Genomic DNA, 26,405 nt, shown 5'->3' on the forward strand with positions numbered 1-26,405 from the left:
GTGTAGATTTATTGTGTTAAAAGTCCAAGAAGAGTCGCAAAAAAACCAATATGAAATAAGAAAATAAAATATAAAATGTATGACCTTAGATTTCGTAAAGTAGTTAGATTAGTTAGAAAGAAAGTAAAATGATGTTATGATGATAGATTTAGTCAAATAAACAGCTAGAAATTAGTAAAACAAAATCAAATAAATGTAATTAAAATAAAATTAGGTTATGACCTTAGATTTTGTGAAATAGTTGGATAGAAATGTGTAAAACAAAATAAAATAAATGAAAATAAAATGAAGTGATGGTATGACCTTAAATTTAGTTAAATAACTTAGTTGAATACACTTACAAGTTGATATAATATTACACATGTTTAAAGTAATAAGTATTATGAAGAATTATTTATTTGAGATCCTTTATAATAAAAACGTAAAAATGTGTTTTGTACGAGTGGTGTCTTCTCTCTCGTGTAAGGGTGACTCATCCTCATCATTATACACGATCTTTGATCACACCCGCTGCGCTGATTGGTCGACTGGGCTTCTCTTCCCCGAGCAGAGCCGAACGCAGTTTCTATGACGGAGCTTCTGTGACGTCATCCGGCGCCGCCTCTTCCCCCGCCCGGTTGCCTCCGCTCGTCCTTCCCCCTGACGAGCGACTCTTCTGGGGCTGGAGTCTCCGGCGCTACACCGCACACTGACAGCTGCGACTGACTCACCACCGCAGGGGGAAAAGATGGAGCACAGAGACAACGGCTTCAACATCTTGCTGGCCACCGACTCCTACAAGGTACCGTGTGCATGGCGGCTGCGGGCCGAGGGGGGGGCGGAGGGGAGCGGGCAGGCGGATGAAAAATCCTGCCGAAGTCAAGGTGGTTTCATCAGCAGTCCCAAGGCCATCACACCGCTCGCTGTGGCCGGTCTCCGCAGGCCGAATGGGCTTGGAGGAGGAGAGGGGCTGGAGTGCGGGAGGCAGGGTACCACATCCAGGAAGCAAGCATCCCTTCCCCGGGGTGGCTAACCGAGCCAGGAGCGCTCGTTCTCCCGGAGCCAGCCGGTGCTTCACTGGTGGTGTTCGGCTAGCTGAATTAGCTAGCTCGCTAGCTCTTCAGCGGGCGCTTAAAGCAGACGGGGGGGGATGATATAAAATGCTAATATTAGCCCCAGGTTAGCAAAGCGGTGACGGTAGCCCGGTGAATTACACATGGGCTGAAGTGTCATTCCAGAGCCCGGCCAGGCGTCATGTTAGCCCGGGTTGAGCTAGCTGCTGCCCGCGCTCATGCATCACTGAGGGGAAGAAAACCCCCGTAAGTTAAAATGAGTCTCAGTCATTTTATCTTCTATTTACACAGAGAATCAGGGCCTTTTTAAATTAACAGTTTAATTTCAAAGTAAATATAGTAAATGGTTTTCACTAATGTACCACACTTCCCGCTGCTAATTGACAATGCACGCAGGAGAAATACAGTTTCTTCTAGTTCCGGTGATGGTGGGACTGGAAGGAGGTGGTAAACCCCAGCAGAGGTTAATTATGTAAGATTAAAAGTGAAAGTATCACATTGGGAACGGAAGAAATGAACTTTGCACTTTAAAATGTAGCCTGGTGTCACTTAAGGACGGGAAATGTTGCAATGTGGGTGCAAAAGCTCACAGGATGCCATGTTACTGTTTATCTAAAGAGCTGAATCAAAACATAACCGAAAGTGGTGTTGTCACAGGAACCCTCGCCTTTAGGAGGAATGGACTAACACAACATTGGAAAGAAATTACATCCACTCCTCAGAAGGGTAGAAGCAAAGGTGGAGAGTTGTAGTTTTATTTCTATGTTCTCTAACTAGAAACAGTTCCCTTATGAAACCGCATTTAAAATCTCTACATCTGGGATTTTATATGTGTGTGTATATTTATTGTGTTAGTCCGATACGAGTCCAGGAAACCAAGGAGTTATGCTTTCATTTCTATATCATGTCTCATCAGCTAGAGTGGCACTCGGAGATCTGATACCTCCACCAAGGCCCAGCAGTCCCCTTATGAAGCCATTTAAATTCACTACATCCAGATCTTTTATTTGCACATATACTAATTAAAACCCGTCAACTAAACATGACTGATTATTTTCATCATCCCTATCTCTCAATGTTAATTGTTAATGTTACCGAAACTGAATGTGTTCGAACCGCACCCTTCCACCAAGTTCCATGGAAATCTGTGGTTTTTGCATAATCCTGCTGACTAACAGACAAACATACAAAAATACATAATGTCCTTGGTGGTGGGAAATATGCTCTTGCTTTCCACTAAAATCTCAAATTCATGCATAAAATTGATTTTTCAAACGTAATTTTGAGGTTATTTTGTAAGGAGCACATGACAGTTTTTGCATTAGCATGACAATTTGAGTAAAATGTTTGTTTCGGAGCCCGGATTTCACTTCTATGGTTCGTGTTTTGTTCATTTTCAAATGTGCAAGTTTCAGTTTTTATTTCTTGGAAGAGACTAATTATGGTTTCACTTTCATGTTGTTTCAGTCATATTTATACTTTTATTCCCATTGGAGGAAGAATTTTAGTTCTATATGTTCTTGTGAAGACAGAGTTAAACCCCTCAGGCACTGCACGCAGTGTTAATTGTGAGATGTCGGTTTGTATTGGGTAAAGAAAAGGGCCGTAACTCCCTGTGGGTGTGTACTTGTCTTAAATATATTATATAAAAATAACTGATGGTTTATGACTGAAGGGACATTGCTGGTGTTGTTTACCCATTAGTTGTAACCTTGGTTGCAATTTGGTGTTTTGATGCGTTAGCTAATACCATCGTAGGTAATCATATATGCAAATTAAATAAAATATTAAATGTCAACATTGAGTGGAACAAGAAGTCTAGTCAAGGCTTTTCCTCAGAAAAGATGATATGTTGTACCAATAATTAATGACCCAACCTCCTTTTATGTATTTTTGCACATGTGATTTTGATTTTTAAAAAGATTTAAATGGTACAAACCTTATTAGAATATTGTACATTTTCTTGTTATTGTAATAGAAAACAATTTAATATCAAGCTCAATAATTTACTCCAACAAATAGTGCAAAATTCAAGTTATATCCAAGTTTCGTTTTTGGTCCACATGGCCACAGTGTCTTAGGGTATTTTAAAGTTTATGAATCAAGAAGAACAAATAGAATATGTGGTCATGATTTTTCCCATTATAGAAACATAGAATTAGGTTGTATGTATCTTTCTGAATTCTTTAAAAATTACTCGCCCCTTAATGTCCCATAAACCCTTCTCAGAAGGCTGCGTTAGTTCCTGATGGGAATGTAAAAAGTAAAGCAGAACCTTCAGGTTAAGGATCCTAAAGAAGTGACAACGCACAGTTAAATGAGTGTTAAAAACTATTTGAGGTGACTCAGATCAGATTTCACGTCGTGCCTTTGTCCGGCGAAGTGCACCTGTGTTGCCATGCCGGGCTGGAGTTACCGTTATGTTCTCAATGCACGGCCACCTGAAGCACACAAAAGACAAACTAAACAGTGAGACAACATATCACTTGTGCAATATCAGTTTATCTGGGTTTACTGTGTGTTTGCTGGACAACTGTTTGCTTTGCTGAGAATGCCTTGGGTGTTCATCTTATCGTGCGTGTGCGTGCGTGTGCGTGCGTGAGCGTGTGATAACCTTCTGTAAGGAGATGAGTAATGCCAGCAAAGCAACTGACAGACTCGCAGACCCACAAGTTGCATAGACTCTGGAAAAACAAGCTACACCTGAATGCCTTTGAGTTCCGTCTGTTTGGATAAAAAAATCTACGCCTATTGTGTGGAAACAGGAACACATTGTTGGATTTGAACATACTACCCTGTGTCATTTGTCACACAGGGTTTTTAAAGCAATACAAATATGTCACCATAACAATGTTTTTCAGAGAGAACTACAGTGAGTAAGCATTAAGGGGTCCAGGACTTTATGGGAAAGCCTTTCTCAATGAGCAGAATTGCGAAAGCGAAGTTGATCCTGTGACATTTAGGTAATGAGATGGCTCCATTAAGGATTTTGCCACACGAGCAGCTGCTGCATGCTTCAGATGTTGTCCTGCTTGGAAAGACGGTCAGCCCCTTAAAATGTCCTGTAGTGGCCACATTAGGTTTTATTCCTTGTTTCTTCCTTGACACAATCTTCTAGTGCCATCTCATGTTCGAGACACAGAAGGAAGTCTTTAAAGGAAGGATGGAGGAATAAACGGAGAACTGCTGACTCTATTTCAACTTTTGGACTTCTCTAAAGAGCTGCTGAGTGTTTTGTGTTTGTAATTTCCGTCATTGTATTACCCTCTGAATAAGGTCAGAATCGACATGGTTTTAAAGTGCAGCCTCCAGGAAGGAAGTTGGTTTAATATTTCATTGGTAAAAAAGCAAAGATTTCACAGATAACACTGCGTCGCCTCAGCCCAGATCAGATTTAACTGAATTTTAGACTTATTAATATGTGCAGCATTCATGATTGGTCTTAATCTGCCAATAAAATTGTGTCCATGCTAGACAATGGATGGATTTCCAACTGAAATATGACTGAACTGCTGGAAGTGAAAGTGAAAATATATAAATCAATACCACATACTGTATAATTTATAATCAGATATACTGTATGAGTTACATTCTATTATCGAATATTGTATTCGATAATAGATTAATGATATCCTTATCCTTGAACGATTGCGATCAGATGATGTTGGGTTTGTGAATTTAATAGAGTGTTTGTGTGTACACATCGGCATGCGCATTCCTGCATGTGTACACACACACACACACACACACACACACACACACACACACACACACACACACACACGCACACGCGGTCCGGCCTAGTGTCATGTTGTGTGTCTTGACTCTATTTTGAGTTCTCAAACGCCCAAGATGAAAGGACCGAGACGGGTCAAAGAAATCGAGGAGTTCATTGACATTTATCCTCTTCGCTTCTCTTTTAATTAAATTAAAATGTTCACCCTCTAGTTTTCCAAGGTTCTGGTCAAATGAAGGACGAGCCCGTGACCTGTATTACACCTTGTATTTTCCTTTTCTCTGGAGGAAACTGTTAAATCACTTAATTCTTCTTCTAGAACTGATCTATTGAAAGCAGACTGAAAGTTTATGAATCTTTCATATCCAATGTTTTGCTACTACAACAACAGCATGTATAAGGTCCGGTGTAACCAGTGCCTTCTATCGAGGCTAATGTTAGCTTATATAACCCAAATGACAGCTACCTGTGCTACTTTTACGCTGTGTTGAGTCACCAAACCTAGCCACAGTCAAATGCTGCCTGCCCCTCATTTCTCCACTCCATTAATGCCACGATAGATGAGTTCAGTGGATATAAGCGGTTCTGTGATGAGGCTTAAATCCTCAAATGCCCCAGTGTACTCCGTGAAAATCCCTGGATTCATTTGGGATTTAATTGACGGGTGGGTGGAGGCAGCTGACGTGCACCTTTTTTGTGAGTGTTGTACCTTATAAGTTGTGTGTGTGTGTGTGTGTGTGTGTGTGTGTGTGTGTGTGTGTGTGTGTGTGTGTGTGTGTGTGTGTGTGTGTGTGTGTGTGTGTGTGTGTGTGTGTGTGTGTGTGTGTGTGTGTGTGTGTGTGAGAGAAAAGCCTGCCTGGACATGTCTCACACAATTAGCATTTTATTTTAAATGTAAGTTTGTATCAGTCAGTTAGATGAGGAGATTACGACTGGCACGCGCAAGCTGAAACCGGTATTTTCAGAATAATGATACTCCATCAGGATAATGGAGAACGTTTCTGTGGGCAAATTCAGACTCTCTGATTGTGACATGTTTGCGTTCTTTGATTTGACACAATAGGTTTGAGTCATGTGTCCTTTGCTGAACTGTAATGTTTGCTGCAATCACAGATAAAATACCACAACAGCATTTCCCCTTAAACTTTGTGTCGTAGCTCTGAATAACTGCGTCCGTTCAGAGCAGTTATGTTTGATTCGCTCTTTTGAAATGTTCTATTATTGCCTATACATCCCCAGAACTGCTCCGACATCATACAAAACCATTTCCAAATTACACTTCTATATGGCATGGAGCAATTGAAAAATGGGATGTGTGATGTAATCTTAAAGGCATTTCACAATCTATGCAAGACGTTTCATATGTAACGTTGCAAGGTTGACGCTGCATTGTGTTACTTACGAGACTACTAATCCTGTTTAGAGTGTTTGTAATGCTAAGATACCACAAGTATTAGTGTGAGGCATAAACTGTATTTAATGAAGGTCTTCATGGCTGCTCACCAAAAGTGAAGCAAAAGCATCTCAATCGCCCCCTGGTGGCTGACTCCAGTGTAGGTCCTTAATTAGTTATTGGATGCTATAAAGGTGAAATGCCATGATTGACAGCTGAGACTGACTCGCGATTGGTCGAGCGTGTGTATTGACGAGACCTCGATGCCACTGGCTCGAGGCTCAACTATTTAATAACAGACCCTGATTAATCTCTTGTGTACCTAGCGTCACCTGGTATGTGTGTATGGTAATTTTGTAACATTATCTTCATCAGGCTAACTTTTCCACCCTTGCCGTTTTGTTCTCCATCTCTCCAGGTAACGCATTACAAACAGTACCCTCCCAACACGAGTAAAGTGTACTCCTACTTCGAGTGCCGTGAGACGAGGACGGACCCCACCAAGAGCAGAAAAGTCAAATATGACAAAACCGTCTTCTACGGCCTACAGTACATCCTCTTTAAATACCTGAAAGGTGAGTTCTTGGATTTAAATGTCCAGAAAAGTTTTAACATCCTGGAATGTGCTGTGTAAGCGATTGAATTAAAGCGTCCTTGAGGAGGACACTGACGCTTTGACCTCCAACTCAGCAGGAGCTCCACAGGCTGCCAGACTTAATGACTGCGCAGCTTGTAGGGTTGACAATAAGGAGACCCTTCGCTGCCGACTGTTCAGGGTGATTGTGTAAATAAAAATGTGTTTTCACTCAACTAAACTCTCAATTTGACAAATTGAATTAGTTAGTTATTAGTTTTTTTGTTTTTTTTTTGCTGTTTTCCAGTAAGTTTCATTTTTTTATCACGGCACATAACCTGTAATTTTTCACTAAATGTAGATAAAAAGTCGACACAACAAGCTTTATGGAGCCTTTTGTGATTCTTTATTGCTCCCTGTGGTACAGATTTATCTTTTTGTCTCTCCCCTCTCCAGAGCAAGGTCAGAGAACAGGGTCAGCATGCATGGAGCTCCTCGAGATTTAGTGCAGTGCTCAAGGACACCTCAGCAGGGAGGGTGCTTGGCATTGTGTCCGCTGCAAAAGTCCTTTTTTACTCACTTAAAGAAACAACGAGGTTAAAATGTGCTCTACACTGATAGGACTTTACAGAGCGTAGCACAAAACCAAAGGTTACCAAGAAAAAAAGAATAATTGGGAAGAGACCAAAATGAGGCAAAATACTAATAAACTCTGCGATCTAATTAACTCAAGTTAGTCAAGGTAGATCTTGACATTTGTTAGTGTGATTCTAAGGGGCATGAGAGAGAGTGGGAGCAATGGAGAATGAAGGAGTTGAAAGAAAGAAAGAAAGAATGCCTCTCCCTCACGTCCCCTAAGAGGATTTCATGGTGCTGTGGCAGAGGTGCGGGGGAGATGTGAAGAGGCAGGGTAACAGAGGGAGAGGAGACAAAAGCACAGCTGCTCTTTAACCGTTTGAGGGAGAAACGCAAGCTGTCTGCGCAGAGCGTCCCTCTGAGCTCACTGATGAGGGCAACTATTAAAGATGTGTCCTTGATCCTCAAACTTACGGAAAGCAAAAGTTTGCAGCAGGATTCTTTTAGGGTTTCGTCAGAGGGTGAACTTTAATCCTCTCCAACTGACCTCTCCTTGCACAAAGAGCGCCATAGTGAAAGCAGGACATCTGGTAACAACTACCGTATTATAAGAAGCTTCTGAAGAGTTTACGGAAAGTCTCACATTCAATAGTTTCACATTCTTTCTCTGGCCGAGAGTGGGCAGGTGGTCAAAACCAAACCAGGTTAATGAATTTTAAAAAAGTTCTTGAAGAAAGAGAAGCATTAGGGAATAATTCAACATTTTTAGAAATATTCTTCAGAGTTTTGTAAGAAGACCTCTCGTGTTGGGACTGTAAATATGAAGCTAAACCAGCAGCTGCTTCTCTTTGTTTGGGAATAACAGGTTTTTCCTTAATGGCTCAAGTTGAAGTTGCATGTTGCAGCTGAATGCCCTCACCTCACCCTCCCCTTCCAAACATGAAAGAACCTGTGGCAGCCTTCAATTGTCATAAAAATTCAAAAGGTGTTCAGTTTGTCTGTCTGGGCTACTGTAAAAAAACTAACATTGCGGCCTCCGTAGAGAGGACCTGCTCCCAATGTAAATATGAAGTATTTCGTGTCTTGAGGGCTTACGCTTAACGTCCGGAATTAATGTCCTGGAATAATTAAACCTGTTTTTGTGAACGATCGCATTGTTCCCCTGACAAAACACATCAGTTGAGACAAGTGCAAATGTGTGTGAACTATAATTTTCTCATCTTCCCGTCTGACACTGCAACGGCGTTTGGCTGCTCAAGAAAACGTTTATTTAGTCCGTAGATTACGAGTCAGCTGATTGAGTTACTGTAGCGACTTTATTCACATCTCGCTCTCTCATTCGTCTCGCAGTTATTTCCTGTGATAGGCTGGTGTTTGATAGAGTCGCTACCTGATTTATTTCTGCAGTAAAAGATGCTTTCATTTGTCATGAATTTATTTCCTCTGTGGTAGCAGACCATGTTATCACTTCAGAAATTGCTGCTGGGTAAACCTCGTCAGGTTGAACAAACTCGAGACACAGATGGACACAAACACTCACAAGCAGTATAGTAAAGTTACAAAAAAATGTTTCTGTCGAAAGAAAAATACCATAGATACCCATGTTATTTTTAGTTCTGAAAAAAAGATGGCCTGAACCTTTTAAGCCTATTTAAACTTAGTCAAATGCAGTTTCCTCTCTAAGAAGCAAGCTCTTCTGTATCATTGTTTTAAGTTTTATCATGTGTAATGTATAATGAAAACCCTGAAGAAGATTGGAGACAACTCTACCATTTAACTCCACCTTGTACATTTCTACATATTTCTCCCTTTGGCAGTTTGTCGTGTCTAAAAGTTTCCATGTTGTAGAAACTGGGCAAACTGGAAATGGCGTGTGTGTGTGTCTTTATTAAAAACAAACGCGTTGTCAGCATTCAAAGGATGATTCCAATTTAATTACAGGACAGATGAGACACATTACAGTTCCTTCTCTCTCACTCTCTATGTGTGAGTGTGTTTCTCCAACATCTCACTTCATACCTTCATGTATTTCAGTTTTCTTCTTCCTTCCCCTTCCTCTCTTGTTCACCATCTCCTCCTTCCTCCTTTCTCCCATGTAGGAAAGGTTGTGACTCCGGCGAAGATCCAGGAGGCGAAGGAGGTTTACAGAGAACACTTCCAGGATGATGTTTTCAATGAGAAAGGCTGGACTTACATTTTGGAGGTAATAGACTGTTAAAAGTGTCTAGAAAAATGGTACTTCTAGATGACGCTCTGCCTTTCCACAAAACACTTTTCATGCATATCTGCGAGTCTCTGAGTCTGGGTTCGCGAGACTTGTTTTAAAGGAGTGTCTTTATTGAGGATAAAGGGGTATGGTATGGTAATGTTTACACATGAAACATCCTGAAGGTGACATATAGTTCCTGATAAACACAAAATTTACATAGAGCAAGCTTGCTGTGTGATTACTGGCTAATTGAATTTGCTTTTAGATTAGTTTTTAAGGTGTTTTGATCATAACATCATGTCATGAGGGTCACATTCAGGAGTGGTTAAGTTTAGCCAAAGGTTAATAAAAGTCTGTATATTGGTCGAGGCTTGTTTGGCTGTGAAAACCATTTTGCGAAAAAAAATCTTACGGTGTACTGAAAGCCTGCATGCTAAAATAAGTCACATTTTGACCATATCTTGTACTGTACAGGGTTGCCATGGTAGTCTTGTCAGGCACATACGGATTACATAACTCTGGCCCACTGGCCTCACCGTCTGTTTCATTTTTTATAGACATAAAACCTATTTGTGTATCACTGGAAGCACCCCACATTAATATAATGAGGATGATGAAGCTTTGGCGGTAAGGGACTGTAATAACGTTTCAGATGTTTTAATGGTCCACTAGGCCAAAGAGAGAGCCAGTGAGTGGGCATAAGACCCTTGATGCAGACCGATGTGCACTCCACAATGAAGCAACAGTAATTTTATGTGGACTGTCACACTCTGGGTTATTTATAACTTAAGATGCATCAGAAAACTGAAGCTGCCCTCAGCGAAGTCTTACTCAGTCTTTTCTTGTCAAATGTCTGGCGTAATCTGTAACACCAGGGTTGTCATGAATTTATTATCAAGTGGGAAAATGTCCACACAGTTGTATCCCTATTGCTGTGGTCGTCCATTAGAAGAGAGAATTCCCGAAACATTCAGTAAAATAAAGGTCAGATTAATCAGTGAGAAATGGTATAATTGAGAGGTTCTGTTTCAGCACCATGGAGAGAGCACAGCGCTCTGTTCTGTCAAAGTATTTTCTCAAGTTAGGAAAAGTGTAAATATAGCTCTTTTTATACTATGTCAATTCTTAGCATTGTTGTCAATATCTGCTTTTAACAGTCTTTATGTACAAATCACTCTTTTTTACATACAGCGATCTATAAACGAGCACACTAATGTTTCTCAGTTTTGAAGGAGGTATGTATTGTAATATGAACTATGTCTAGCGTCGGTCTGACTGATTGGGATAATTGTGAATTTCCTGTCTCTGTGTTTACAGAAATACAATGGACACCTGCCCATTGAAATCAAGGCGGTTCCCGAGGGCAGTGTCATTCCCAGAGGCAACGTTTTGTTCACCGTGGAGAGCACAGATCCTGAGTGCTACTGGCTCACTAACTGGGTGGAGGTGAGTTTTGTTTTGTGTATCCTCCAGGCCCAGAGTGACACAACATACATGTGTATTGTTCTGTCAGGGTCCCTCTGCGCTTTAGGCCCATTATTTTAGGAAACACCTTTTTTGTGTTGTACTTAATCACTCAATTTTATAATGTTTTTGTCATGTTTTTGCGCAGCTCTAAATTGTTATACTGTAATGGTATCTGTCTCCAGTTGTGGATTAGCTTTGTCAGATTAAAAGCAGTTGTAAATTTCCCACCCCATACCCTTTTATAACAGTTAAAATTTTAATGTGCTCCTCGTATTTCTACTAAAGCAACATCGCTAAGCTTATCAGTACGATTTAATGTTTCATTTTATTTGATTATTGATTAAAGACAAAGGATATTAGCCCCTTTTATTACATCAGACACTTAACAGTTTTTTAAAAGCCATAATATATTTAGGTTGGCAGTAGGCCCGATGACACCGCGTAATTATCATCTCGCTGAATTACTGTCCTGTCATGGTTACCGCTTAATCAGCGCTTGGAGACGCAGCAGCAAAGAAATTCATACAGTACAAGATCAGAGTCTGATGCATGAACAATCCTTGTGTGGTTCTTGAAGTGAACAAGAATAATTTAGGTCCTAAATCAACGCCTCTCTGGTGAATATTCTGCGCCCTAAGGTGTCACATCTCTGAAATGATGCCAGGTGCATTAAACAGGTTTGTCATGGCATTAAAACTGTATCAGAGTGTAAAATGCAACAGGGTTTTTCCTTTCTGTTTTATTTCTATTGGCCTTTCTCTTTCGTGGCAGACATTTTGACATGCGACAGTCACAGGGGCACAGTTTTAAATAATGACATTAATCAACACAGCCATCTTTAATGTTGTCTGTGACAAGTTGAAATGCTGTGAAGAGGGCTTCGACATGTTTTCGCAACAGCTTTGAGATACATTTGTTCTCGTTTGGTGGGTGCGTCAGAAGCGTTGCCCAATCAGCAGTGACGTATACAAACTTTGCCGTATCGAAAAGCCAGTGCACAAAATGGATTCCAGATTCTCTACAAATGGGCAGCTGCTGCTTGTTGTTCACATCCATTTAAGATGTTGGAAGCATAAACCCATGTCATCTACCTCCAAGATTTCTTCCACAAGATCGCCAAGACTGGCCTTCACATCTGCCATGGTTGCAGTCCTTATCACAACAGAGTGTTCAATGCACCTCACTTTGTGTTTAAATAAACGTTTTGCTTGTTTTCTCCCGGCTGAATGCAGCTCTGGTGTTGTTAGGGGGCGCTCTGTGGGGGAGAGGAGCTCCCTTTAATGTGGACTCTGAGCTTTTTAACCTTTTACTCAAACAAAAGCTTATATAACACACTAGATGACAGAAACTGAACATGTCCCCTTTGGACAGAGTCAGGCGAGCGTTTTTTTCCTATTTCCAGTCTTTATGCAAAGCTCAGCTAACCTTCTGTTATTTTCTGCTTCGTATCGACTGTGCAAACATGAGGGCATTGTCTCATTTACCAGTGGCCAAGAAAGCAAATAAGCTTACTTCAAACAAAGCCGAACTATGTCTGTAATCATCATATTCATCCGTGAAGACAAACATTTAAAACACACAAACACTGCAGTTAAGTAGACTGTGATAATTTTAAGCAAGCACTGTGCAGTTTTCACTCCATGTTCCTCAGGACAAACATTACACTGATCTAATGCACAGCACGAGTCCTCCCTGGGATCATAAACTTAACGCTGCATGAACAGACTGTCGACAGTGACTCGGCAGAACTAAATCCATTTACCATGTGCAGTAACCGCTCTCTTTGGCTCGTGCTTTCTCTGTCTCTCTTTCTCCAGCCCTGTTCATAAATATCTTGTTTGACTTATCCCACAGGTTAAGTATTTCTTAGACTAAGATTATCATGATGGCTGTGGGTCCTTTTCAAAAACTCTTAAATTCCATCTTACGATTAAAAGACTTTAAGAGTTTTAAATAGTCTTAGATTCAGATTGGATGGGTCCTAATTTTTTTAGGCATGTCACCGCAAAGGTTAACAGCAAAAACGTGTTTACTCTGCCAGACTTAAAGGGATAGTTCACCCAAAAATGGAAAGTCACTCATTATCTACTCACCACTAAGCCGATGGTGAAGCTAGTTAACAACTATGTAACTGAGCTGCGTCAAAGGTATTTCAAACTTGGGACAGTGAGGATCAATGCGTTGGAGTCTAACGGACATCAGTGAGTTTACTTTGAATGACTATATTGTCATATTGGGAATGTATCACATGTTTAGTCTTTAATTTCACTTCCAGTGGTTTTAAAAAGGTCTTAAAAGTCCATGCTGCATCTACAGTGGAACAGATGTGAAAGTCTTGCAGACACATTTTTAAGTAATTACAAATAAGCCTAGTGTTTACTGACTCTGAATACATATGGATGCTCAATGTGAAGCACACACTCTCAACTATGATGCTTAATACACCAGTAAGATGGAGGACTGCTCGGCCACGGGTCATCCACAGCCAAGAGCTCCGTGACAGCACACACACTCTAACTGCCCTGGTAAATTTGGACACACACACATACATACATACATACATACATACACACACACACACACACACACACTTAGTCAGTCTCCACGGCTGATATAAATACATCCATGAACTCGCACACATACACACACAGTCATCCTTCACGGCTGATGTAAAATTAGCCGTAGCATTCAGCCTGCTGTCCTTGGGCTGTGACATTAGGTCAGTTTCTCTTTCTTTTTCTCGCTCACCCTCTTTTCTTTTATTTATTTTTGTCATTTTTTTCTCCATAATAAGTTTTCCCATTTTCTGCATCTCTTGCGTTTTACTGCTTTCCTCTGTCGTCCCTCATCTACCTCCATTTTGTTCTGGGACAATGACCGGTGAGCTATGCTGGCATGCAAGTGTGCCCTTAAGTGTCTCTCTCTCTCTCTCTCTCTCTCTCTCTCTCTCTCTCTCTCTCTCTCTCTCTCTCTCTCTCTCTCTCTCTCTCTCTCTCTCTCTCTCTCTCTCTCTGTGTGTGTGTAAACACATTCCTCTCTAGTGTTGTTTTTACAGTCCTGTCCCATTTGACCATCCCTCCGAAACTGTCATATGATGATCACATATTGTATTTCAAACTACATACATCCCTTGATCATTTCAACTTATAAAGACCACATAGTGTTATATTACTGTTAAATGTTATGAAAAGGTCAACATGCAGATGAAGCCACATGACCTTGTGTGGGTGAGGGGGTGTAGTGTGGACACTGGCCTTGCTTTGGCAGTCACATGAGTCCATATTATGGTTTAGATTATGATTAGTCAAAGGGGGCATGTGACCTGCTCAGGCTTACAGGGTGAAAACACACACTGCATAGTATTAGTCGTCGAGTCAAAGCCAATTTGTTTTAATTCACAATTTGTTGAAGACATGGCTGGTCATCTTGGTGTCATGCTTGACTTTATGATAACGAGATTCGATACACATGGTTTTGACTGAGAGATCTATTGTTCACACACTGCTTCATATGAGACGTGAAATGTTTCAAACACAGTAAACTATGGCGTTCGCGGCTACTGCATTTTAGTAGTTGTCAACTATTCCCAAGAAGTAGTCGATTAATCGCGGGAGAAATGTTTTTTCCAACCCTTAATGTCTTTGAGAGAGAGAGAGGTCGGTGGTGGTAAACGTTGTTCCATATTATGTGCGTACTGCATCTTGTAGATGGGTTGCGTTGATTTCTCAGGACGTGCACAACTGACGCACCAAACTGACGCAGTATGTTCGAGGCAGCCATGATGGGTACGTGTAGGTGAAAGCAAATATATCTCTGGCTTTAAGGTCAGGCATGACAACTCAGCCTATGACTTGTCAATTACTTTTCAACACCAGCACCCTCTGCTGCAGATCTGCTGTAGATGCACTGTTGCTACTGTATTACTGCACCGTGCAAATATCACATTTGAACGAATAGTTTGCAACGATGCAGTGTTGACAAGTGGTTTTGATTGTCAACTAGTTGAGTTGTCTGTTAAACCCCTTTAACTACATAGTAGTCACTTTTTTTCAAATTGGTGACACTGTTTACTAGTCAGATATTAATGTCTCTTACAATACTACTGCATCTTATACTTGATGAATTTTCAAAATGTCGTGTCTGTGTTTAGAAAGTGGTATGGACAAAAACATAGCCAGACTATCACAGACACGTTTTGTATGCTCTGCGTTGTGTATTTGTCAAATTTCCCAGGTGTTGGTGGCGAGCACAGATAAGCCACTTGTTTTCATATTGAAATGTATTACTCTGGTCCACAGTTGACATGCGGCACAGAGGAATGTTGTTTTCCCAGATTTTGTCTTGTGTGAAAGCTCAGCAGCCTTTTGATCCCACTGAGCCTGTTAGTTTTGGGTTTTAGGACCAGTTGAACACTGGGAAAGCAGGACAGTCGGACCAGACATTCACTTGTTCATTCATCACTGAAAACAAAACTTTTTGAAAACAAGTTTTGCTGTTTTAGAAATTAAACTTAAAGCAACACTATGCAACTTTGTTAACCATAAAATAGCAGCTTCAAAATGACTTGTGATACTACACTGACTTGGAATAGGGAGAATGGTGTCTCCTTCATTCCCACGTCAGTTCTTGCTCGATGTAACTTATGTATAATCTCTTTAAAAGCAGGTGAAGCTTCGCACTGAAACAATCCATTACTCTAAATATTCAGTGAACTGGACAAGACTTAATTTCTTCTTTTATCTTTCCATCAGACAATCCTGGTTCAGATCTGGTATCCCATCACTGTGGCAACCAACTCCAGAGAGCAGAAGAAGATCCTGGCCAAGTACCTCTTAGAGACTTCTGGGAACTTAGAGAAACTCGAGTATAAACTACATGACTTCGGCTACAGGGGCGTCTCATCCCAAGAGGTAACATTATATACTTTACACAGTTTAATCAATATTGTTGGTGCATTTTATTTCTTACCTTAACTACGTTTTTTTTTAAGCAAACCAACCATCACTGAAAACTTGAAATGTCATTCTTGATTTGGGAAATCCCAAATCAAGGTTCACTCCTGAGAACAGTATCAAACTCTCTTACAGTTTGCTGAGTCGTGTATTTGTTGACAAAAGAGCTTCCAGATTTCACCTATATCACTTTTAAGACCTTGAAAATAGTGGTTTGGTTAAACAATCCCAACTTGAAGTCCACTTACTAGCTTCTCCCGGAGCTTTTAACCAAATCACTCAGAAAAGGAGCAATAGTTTCTGTGAAAATACTGAATATTGTTGCAATAAACCACAGCCAGTTTTAAATATAATATCCAAAATAAAAAAATGCTCTTTATCTTTGCTATAACCCCTCCCCCTCCTGTTTGCAGACTGCAGGCATTGGGGCCTCCGCCCATCTGGTCAACTTCAAGGGCACAGACACGGTCGCGGGCATCGGAGTCATTAAGAAGTTCTACGGGACCAAGGACCCCGTGCCAGGCTTCTCAGTGCCTGCTGCAGAACACAGGTACACACACAAACACACACACACGTCACGGTTTTATTAATTTATTGTGGCTTATTGAGGCTTTGTCCTTGCTAGGAGACAGAACCTCTCCCTGCGTCGCCTACTTTCCTCAGCTGTGATGTATTTCCTAGCTTCCACAGCAGTTGTGGTGGCACCGTTCTCAGTGTGATGTAGGGCAGTAGTACGCCACCCACTAAAATGATTACACCAGTTGTGTGGGACCTCCGAGTAAAGATGGGCGTCTGCCAGAGTGCTCATCTCGCTCAAACGGGATAATCAAAGTTTGCAGAGACTTTAAAAATTAACTGAGGCTGCTGAATTCCTGTGCGCAATGTTTATTACCAGCTTAGGCTCTGTATTCACATATTCCCAGGAAGTACCAGGGGGTGCCGTCGACCGGTTTTGGCTCGACTCATCTCGCAGCCTTGCCCCCGGCGAGATGGTCCACATTTTGGCCGAGAGCCAGCTGTAGAAGCGGACTCGTTCATCCTCGAGCCAAACAGGGTTTCAAAATAGAAAGCTCGCTTCGAACAATTACCAAGCGGAGCGATGATGTGCCCGGCACTTGGCTGAGGTTGGTGTTAATTTGCTCCTCTGATTAGAGCTCGGTCACCCTCGCTCATCATCTGCTTCGTCTAACTCGGTTTGTGAATGGGGGTTGTGATTGGCCAGACGAGAGGGGGGGGATTTCATTGGCTGCAGCCCTGACGTGCTCATCCCTCACATGTCTCTGGTGTTTTATGGCACTGATCCATTTATCCTGCACACACGCACACTTTCATCTTTTCGCTTCTCCCTCACAACCGTGGCAGTTACTGCTGCTCCAGCGCGCCTTTCTCTCCCGCACCAGTGCATTATGGGATGGTAGCAGCGGTCGTCACAGTAACCCGTTATGTAATGGCCCCCTCGGTTTCCACCTCAGAGGGAGGAGCCACGGTGAAATTCCACTATGATGTCGATGTAGGAGGGAGAGAAAGGGAGGGAGGATTCCGCTGTAGGGGTGTGTCGCCTTCAAAGCTCTTGTGTGGAAAATGCACAATTTTCAATGTAACACAGTCTTATGAAGAAAAATCTAAACTTGTACAAATAGATGAACAGAAACGTATTTATTTTTTTATATTTAATGTCCAATTTTACTGACGAGTAAATGGCCAAATCTTTCCTTTTGAAAGCAGAAGCACAATTCCAGCTGCCGTCATTGTAGTTTGGGATGACGTCTCATGACCTCAACTAATCTTTTCAGTCCTTTCTTTTTCATTGTGTACATGTGATTCCTTTTAACTTTGTTCCTCTTGCTCTGATGCTTTGCCGAAAAACATCTTGTGTCTGAATTGGTTCAACCAAAACCGTTGAAGTCATTGTTGAAGAAAATACAATGTGGTGTCCGGTTTCATCTAAGACTAAAACCTGCATCGCCCTCTTCTGGACAATCTGTGGCATTATCATTTGATGGAGCTGATATCTTTAACTGACCTCTTCTGTTGCTCCCTTTCTCTTTTGCTTCCATCGTCTTCCTTCCAAAGAGATTACTTATCTATCGTTTCTGTTACTTACAGTGTTTCTCTTTTCTTTACCTCTGTCCCTCTCACTTGTTTTTACTTTTTCCACTTCTGTTTCTTCTCTACTTATCCACTTGCTGTTTAAATTCTCACTAATTTCCTTCTCTAAACTTTTAATAAATATTTCTATACAATAGCCAATTAATTGATTAGCCATCAATCAACACTTAAGACTACCTAACATAAAAACGGATTCTGAAAACATGTTCTTATGAAGAGCTTAAAGAATTGGGAACAGTTAATATCTTTAAAAAACCTTCTGCAGGCTAAGAGTGCTGAAAATCAAACCGACTTCCCATGATGCATTTCTAAATGGGTTAACAAGCATAACAATGAAACCAGCCGTAGATGTTGTCGTATTTGAAGAGAAATGATTTTAGACCGAAAAACAAACCGTCTCTCTGTCATTCTCTCCGCAGCACCATCACAGCGTGGGGAAAGGACCATGAAAAAGATGCCTTTGAGCACATCATCACGCAGTTTCCCAACGTGCCCGTATCCATCGTCAGCGACAGCTATGACATCTACAATGCCTGCGAGAAGATCTGGGGAGAAGACCTGCGGAGTCTGATAGTGAAGCGCAGCGCGGATGCTCCGTTGGTTGTTCGACCAGACTCAGGAAACCCACTCGATACAGTTCTGAAGGTGAGCTTGTGTGACCTTATCTTTTAACTAGCATCTTAACATGAGTCAGCAAACGACACCCCCCCTCTTTACCAACGTCCTCTTCCTCTCTTCTGCTTGTGTCAGGTTTTGGAGATCCTGGGTAAAAAGTTCCCCCCAACGGAGAACTCCAAAGGTTTTAAGGTTCTCCCTCCTTACATCAGAGTCATACAAGGAGACGGAGTTGACATCAACACACTGCAAGAGGTAGAGACACGTGCACGTTTCCACCTGACACCAGATGGTAAAAAGATTTAAAGTGAGACGTAAACACACGTCAGCGAGGTTTGAATGTGCATATTTGTTCACAGATCGTTGAGGGTATGAAGCAGCACATGTGGTCCATCGAGAACATCGCCTTCGGCTCCGGAGGGGCTCTGCTGCAGAAACTGACCAGAGATCTGCTCAACTGCTCCTTCAAATGCAGCTACGTGGTCACCAATGGACTCGGGGTGAGGACACACACACTTGAATTAAAATGCAGCGGTTATGTTTTAGTGCCATTTTGTAATCGTGTAGTGTTTTACAGGGTCTGTAAAAAGCAGAAAATACCTAAAATATAGGATATGAGGTCTTAAATACGTTTAGGTAGATCTTAATTATGTTAAAGTTCATTAAACACTTCATGTTCTTAAAAAGTCTTAAATTTAACTTATTGAAACTAGCAGACAAGCTGGTTTTAAGAAGACAGTTAACCATGATTTGAAATTCCTTCTCCTTCAATGAGGATTTGTTTTATGTCTTGTGACAAAAGGTGAACGTGTTCAAGGATCCAGTGGCAGACCCCAACAAGAGGTCAAAGAAAGGTCGTCTGTCTCTACACCGGACGCAGAGCGGAGACTTTGTCACCCTGGAGGAGGGCAAGGGCGACCTGGAGGAGTACGGCGTGGTAAGTTCGATTCCTTAGTGGATACATGGAAGTAAAGGGAAATTCATTTCACCAGCACTGACTTTCCATTTCACTCACGTTTTCTCTTTTCTTCTTTTCACTTTCTGTTCCCCCTCCAACCTCAGGACCTGCTGCACACAGTCTTCCAGAACGGGAAAATTGTGAAGACGTACACATTCGATGAAGTCAGAGACAATGCTAAGCTCAAGGAGAAGGAGCTTGAAGAGCTGCTGTACTGAACAGCACCTCTAAGCCCCAACACTAAACCCAATACAACCCCACCCCATCCAACCCCCACACTCCCAAAGCCCAAGAACCCCCTGAAACGTTCCTAACAACCCCCTGAAAAATTCGAGGAACTTAACCCCTTTGTTCTGAAAATGCTGTCGGTTGGTGGGGTTTGTCAAATTCTTGATTAGCGGCAAACCCCCGTATTTGTGTGAGATGGTAAAACCGAGAAAGAGGAAAATGTGTGCGAGGTACAGTAAGCGATCCGATTTCAATGACAAGCCGCGAGTTCACGTCTCCATGCGGCTGCTGCCGTACAGATTGTGAGGAGGCCGCTGATAACGTGTCGGCAGACTTTTCCTTGTGTCGACACGAAAGCCAATAAAATAAGATTGTAGTTTTCTTTTTGAAATGAGCAGCTGCATGAGCGGTGAACGCACGGCGAGCCAAGTTTTAGAATGTTCGTGACTGAAAAAATAAATCCACACCCACATCAATGACCTTGTCCCGTGTATAGAATTATTTAGGAAAGAAATCCATGTCTGAATCTACTTAGCTTTGTCTTTAATGTGAAGGATGCAGAGGATGATCATGAAATATAATGGTGCACCTTTAACACCAACCGACAACAGCTAACCGATCACTTAAGCCTGGGCCACACTGAGTGCGTGTGCGGCGCTGTGTCGCTGTTGAGAGTCGGCTGCAGAGCTGCTACGCGGGGTCTCTGATGTGACTACTGTATTTCCTCGAATAAGAGTACCCCACACGCGCACACCCCCTCAGGCATCCAGTGTGGCCCGAGTGTTAGACTGTACGGATGATGAAGGAATCCACCTTCCCGCTTTTCTTGCTTTTAAATCAACATTTGTGGCCAAATTTCCAAAATACCAAGAAAAGTATTACAAGAGTGATTTGTTCCCTTTAGTCTGCCTCATAAAATGTTCCTGGTGCATGTCCACAGTTATATAAATGATCATCTGCTGCCCCTCAGTGCATTCACATCACGAAGGCTCAAATCCATTTTAGTGGAAAAATCCCGACTCCTCAGTAAGGCAACCTCGAAGTGAAGCTCTCGAATTTCAGATGCAAATGTGTAACCAATGGCTTAAATGGCTCCAAACTAATCAGAGACAAAATCTAGAAAAGTCCTGCCGACGGCCCAAATCTCTACAAACACAAAGATTGAATTTTCAATAACCAAGAAGAGCGAAACCTTTCGGGTTGGGGGTCTTCATGATGCTGAATGCTTTTGAAGTCTTTACTGTATAAGACTAAGAGCCGATGTGTGAGAAAAAGAAACTTGCATTGCAGAAATCGTCTTCACTGGAATGAAGAGGATTTATCTATGTGTTTATTGAAGATTACATATGTGGCGCCTCCTGGGGTGAAATGTGTGTTAAATGTTGGCTCTGATATGTGTGTGTGATTGGATATCTGTGTGTGCGTGTGTGTGTACTTTCTTCCTTTAAAGGATAGTGTAGTATTCCTTTATGCAAATGTACTCATTGAACAGGCGAGCAGAGGACACTCTTCCTTTTACTTTGCCCGTCTTTTATTTTGAAAGGAAGCACAGCGTTGTGACAAACGAGTAGTGGGTGTGTTTGTTTGTTTTTTCTTCGTGTTAATACAAAACCAAACCAGAGGCAGAAAAGTGAGACTCACAATGACATGTACCAGCAGTGCGTTGGCAGTTGTTGGAGCAGAGTTGCTGATAATCACAATTAACTCTAGAAAAACGAACAGAGATATTCGTGGGGCCGTGTGGATGTGCACAGCCACGCCACTTTAACTCCTGTTTGTTCGCGAATGCCTTTATTTTGGAGTTTCCTCTTCAGTGCACCTCCGTGGAGCGTCACTCCAGTTTCCAGGTGTGTTTAGTCACGTCACTGAGTCAGCCCCTTTTGAGACTGAAAGGATGTTTCTGTCGCGGAGCTTGGAGGGGTTTTAAACAGAGCGAGGAGCTGGTGACATCACAAGATACTCGTGTTTTTCTTTAAGGCAAATCTGAGGCTGTGGTTTGAGGAAATAAAAAAGGCGGCAAATAATGCATCACTTGTGGTTTGAGGGACGTCAGCGTCGACTTGGGTCCAGGCTGAAATATCTCACCAGCTACTGGATGAAGTGGCAAGAAGGTTTATTCCTTCATGTTACCCAGAGGATGAATCCTGTCGACACTGGTCATCCTCAGATTTTCCATCAAGCTCTACCAGGAGGTTTTGAGTGAAACATCACAACAGGTGTTTGGTGAATTGTCTTGAGATTTGGCACTGGCGTTCATGTGAATGGTGGCCATTTAAGATTTAATTTAGTGCCAACATAAGTTTATTACCATATACCCACAAAACTAATGAAGTTCCCATTGCGCTTTTTTGTTGAGTGTTAACCATAGTCTGTATATATTGATGGATGACGTGTCCCCACTTCCTCCCACCATCCAGAAATTTAGCCAAAATATTAGACAATTATTACCGTCAATAATGATGTTTGTCCCTGTTTATTTAGCATCAAATAGTGGATACAAAGTAACAGTTGCACGTGCAGCATCCGCATGTTAATGGAGCAGCTAGCATAGCCGTAGCACACGTGAGAGTTTCCTTGATTCTTTTTCCCCCATGGACACTGACACTGTTCGGGTTCTATAATCTTTAGCTCGGACCCGGAAGGAACCTGTGATGTCACCGACTCCCGCCTCTCGCTGCCGCCTCAGACCAACATGCTCAAATTCAGACAAGCTGGTAAACGCCACCGTTCCAGTTATTTTATTTTGTTTATATTTTAACTTTCCACAGCTGTTATCTGTCGAACCCTTTCGTTATCCAGTTGTCCATTTCTTTTTCAACAACGGGGTGTGTTTCAGTAAAACCTTGGTTTTACTATTTTGATACTGTCTCGGTTCTTACCTCAAGAAAATTTTTATTTTATACGACAAAAGGAGAAAAACACATGCTCGACCAATGGCAGACAACATCCTACTTAACAAACAATGTGGCCATACTGTCTTCTCGCGTGTACATACAACAACAGCTAGATGGACTGAAAGCAGAGAGGAGAGGTTAGCGAGACGACCTCACCAGATAATATTATTGTTATATTATTATTTTTGTCTGAATGGCCATTTTTGTACCAACGGAAAATGTTCAAAACTGCTCAACTGAACTGGCAGTGTGACTGTTGATTTTGTGACTGTAAAGCTAATGGCTTCTGCGAGTGTGTGTGTGTGTGTGTGTCGTCCTGTGTGAATGCCTCGTGTAACAGATGAAAAAGTGTTTGTGAAAACTTTTCTTTACGTTGTTGTTGTTGTTTCACTTGTATGTATATGTTGGTTGTCCCAAATTCTCTCCCAACACAACTGATATTTTAACTAACATAAGTTGCTTTATTGTCAACGATACACTGATTAAAGATGCCACCCTCTCAGTTTGAAACTGTTGTTTTGTCTATTTTTATACAGGACTCATTTAATTATTATACCACTTCTTAATTTTTTCTGTTTTCAGTTCATATACCTGATGTGTTTTTCTTTCCTCTAGTGTGCTATATTTTTTTTTTTTTGTCTGTAGAACTTCTGCAAAGTTAAAATCATCACGTGTCCAACTCATATTTATTTTGGGACATCTCAGTGCCAAACATTTTTGAAAACGTGAACTCTTTATAAAACTACACATTTATAGATCTGTGCTTTTCCAAATATTTCTTAGAAAGATCCGGGAAAGAACCAAGTAAGTTGGTACTGGGGTCAATGGGAATTATCCATGAATATCTGCTTGATTTAATTCCTAGTTATCACTTTATTATTATATATTTTATTTCTGATTATTCAATGATTTCTCTGCTTGTCTGCATAAACATTTTTTACAAGTTAACCTGACCTGCTGTGCACTGACCTACAGTTTATGGCACTGACTCTGGATTAGGCCGCTATTGAACTGGAATGAATGAATTGCTAGTGCACTGATTTAAACCTGCCACTGCTTTTCCCTGAGATTAGTTTCAGATCACATATTTATTTCCAGGAATGCTCATGTAAAGAGGTAGAAAAATGCATCACCAACATTCAGCATCTCATCAGTTTGAGCCAACTACCTGAAAGAATATCTGAAAGTTCTTCAGGAAATCCTGGTAGAGGACAAGTACAAATTAAAATACAGGCAACAAGTAAGTTAAAAAAATCTCGAACCATCCAATGAGGAGAACCGATGGGGGAATATTTAATCAAAAGCTGGATTTAATTTACACTTTTCCCCAATAAATGTTTGCTTGACAATTTAAGGTGCAGTAAAAGACTTGTGGTCCTGTTTGTCAGTAAGTCATCGTAAAGTAAGGTGTCAAAAACTAAACAAAAATGTCAAAGTATAGTAAAGTATTGTCAGTTAGATAAGAAGGAGCTTTAGCTGGAAAGCTAACGTGGGTATTCTATCATGGCTTCTGATAGCGCCAATGGCACCAAGTCTGCAGAGATGGTCAGGTAAGGAAGTGGGACGGTGCACAAGAACGACAACTGTGAGTGACAGTGAATGTTGTTTAATTTTGGATTAACAGTAAACCTGGTCTTACTCAAATCACTTCATGATTTTCAAAGTTATTGATGTAAAGAACAAAAGCTACCTGTAAAAAATATTGTGCAACTTATTGTAATGTGAGGCATCAACAGCTAATGTAGCTTCTGTTTTTTGAATATAAAACAAGAAAATGTTATAAACTAGATTATAACACTTTTAGTTGTTTGTTATACAACCAATGAAATCATTGGTTTAAATTATGAATATAGCAACTAATATTAAAAATGCATTCATATATTTTAGTGTGTTTTGTTACTGCAATTAATTCAAATAAGATGGGGTTATTTGTGCTTATATCATATATGGGATGTATTATAGGCAATTATTATAGGCAATTATTATAGGCAATTATTACCCAATACCATATATGGTATAAAATGTCCTATGATCCTTTGATCCATTGATCTGATCGGGACTCAATACTATTGGATGACTTCTAAAAAATCTTTATGGATAATAATCCTCTATGAACAAACCTCACTTGCTTCTTTGATCGTGAGATGAGCAGCTGCACTTTTCAAGACTCTGGAGCAAACTCTGCGATGGACAGAAAACACAGCAAGGTGAGATCATTTAACTTTTACTGTCTGTTCCACTGTAAATTATTCATGTTTGGTCAAAAGCTCAAATACCTTTTCATAGTTTGTTGAGTAAATGCATCACAATTGGTACTTCTGATATCCAGTGAGCCATATTAATATTAATAATACTGTACTTCTACAAATCAAATATAAATCATGTGAATTTTTTTAATAAAGTTTAAATTTATTTTGTAAACTGGGTAGGAGTCTTGAATTATAATGTTTTTATCGAAGATAACAGGCAAAAACCCCCCCCCGACATTGATGACGAATTAGCTCGTGGGGTTAGCGGCTAATATGTCGCCACTTCCGGTGTAAACGAGTGTGTTTCCGGGCTTGTCGCAAACTGTTTTCACTCCGACTACTTTCTTGTATCACACGAGTCCAATGTTTCTCCACAAAAAAAAAACGGTCAAAAAACTACAGTTTTGTTGTTGTTTAAAATCGAGGCGCCATTTTGTCTAAGCTGTCTACTAGTTAGCAGCAGCCCATAGCAACCACATTCAAATGGCTCCAACACCAAGCGGCTAAATTAGCATGTATGCAAAAACACACATAGTGTCCATAACCGAAGCTCCTGCAGCTAATGATCATGCTAATTCATGCTAACGACACAAATAGATATAGAAATAGAAATCAAATCTCACCTTTTTCTGTTTTCTCTGCTTGCCTTTTCTTCTTCTTTGGGGTTTAGCGCTACTTCGCATCCATGGTGTTGCATTACTGCCCCCACCTGGACTTATTTAACTCCTACAATGTCCAGGTGTCAGATTTGTCTCATCAGCCCTGTTCTCTTACCTTGAATAAATCCTTCCCGCCTCGTCCACTTCCACCATCTTCATTTAGTCTGACCCAGTAACATCCATACTGATGCTCTCACCTCTGCAGGATCCATTTAGATACCAAGACTATTCATATAGACCCTGTAATTGCAGAGATGTGCACTATTTATTTTACGGTTGAGGGGGGCTGCTGACCATGGACTATGATTACAACAAGACTGCTTGATATATAATATTTCTCCTCAGATACTCGACCATTACTGACAATAATCCATCAATTCATTGACCTTCAGTTATGCTACAAAGTGTTTATTCTTATCAATGCTGCAAATACCCTTATCTTGCTGATGTTCTCCTTTACACTTGACATCTATTGCACTTCTGTCCGCCCTGGGAGAGGGATCCCTCACATGTGGCTCTCTCTGAGGTTTCTACGTACTTTTTACCCTGTTAAAAGGGGTTTTTCGTAGTTTTTCCTTACTCTTGTTGAGGGTTACGAACAGAGGATGGCACACCTTGTTAAAGCCCTATGAGACAAATTGTGATTTGTGAATATGGGCTATACGAATCAAATTTGATTTATTGATTGATTGACTTCAACTACAGTTAAACACTTGGCGCACTTCTATCACACT

The 26,405-nt window shown here is 41.0% G+C and overlaps 1 protein-coding gene across 1 annotated transcript; it reads left to right on the forward strand.

The window, feature by feature from the left end:
• Positions 1-601: 601 nt before the first annotated feature.
• On the forward strand, positions 602-23,273 carry nampt1 (nicotinamide phosphoribosyltransferase 1). The gene is made up of 11 exons (XM_035147450.2): positions 602-781; positions 6,600-6,756; positions 9,431-9,534; positions 10,858-10,986; positions 15,759-15,917; positions 16,373-16,509; positions 18,488-18,713; positions 18,819-18,938; positions 19,043-19,183; positions 19,486-19,620; positions 19,746-23,273. Exons 1-11 carry the CDS (start codon positions 728-730, stop codon positions 19,857-19,859), a joined length of 1,476 nt encoding a protein of 491 aa, XP_035003341.1. The 5' UTR covers positions 602-727; the 3' UTR covers positions 19,860-23,273.
• The last annotated feature ends 3,132 nt before the right edge of the window (positions 23,274-26,405 follow it).

The sequence above is a fragment of the Hippoglossus stenolepis genome, chromosome 22 (genome assembly GCF_022539355.2).
Source record: "Hippoglossus stenolepis isolate QCI-W04-F060 chromosome 22, HSTE1.2, whole genome shotgun sequence".
NCBI classification, from domain to species: domain Eukaryota; kingdom Metazoa; phylum Chordata; class Actinopteri; order Pleuronectiformes; family Pleuronectidae; genus Hippoglossus; species Hippoglossus stenolepis.

Excerpts from the sequence above, each read along its gene's own strand:
- nampt1 (XM_035147450.2), top strand. The coding sequence starts at position 728 with ATGGAGCACAGAGACAACGGCTTCAACATCTTGCTGGCCACCGACTCC. Across the intron at positions 10,987-15,758 it reads GGCTCACTAACTGGGTGGAG|ACAATCCTGGTTCAGATCTG; the intron begins GTGAGTTTTGTT and ends TCTTTCCATCAG. Across the intron at positions 18,939-19,042 it reads ACATCAACACACTGCAAGAG|ATCGTTGAGGGTATGAAGCA; the intron begins GTAGAGACACGT and ends ATTTGTTCACAG.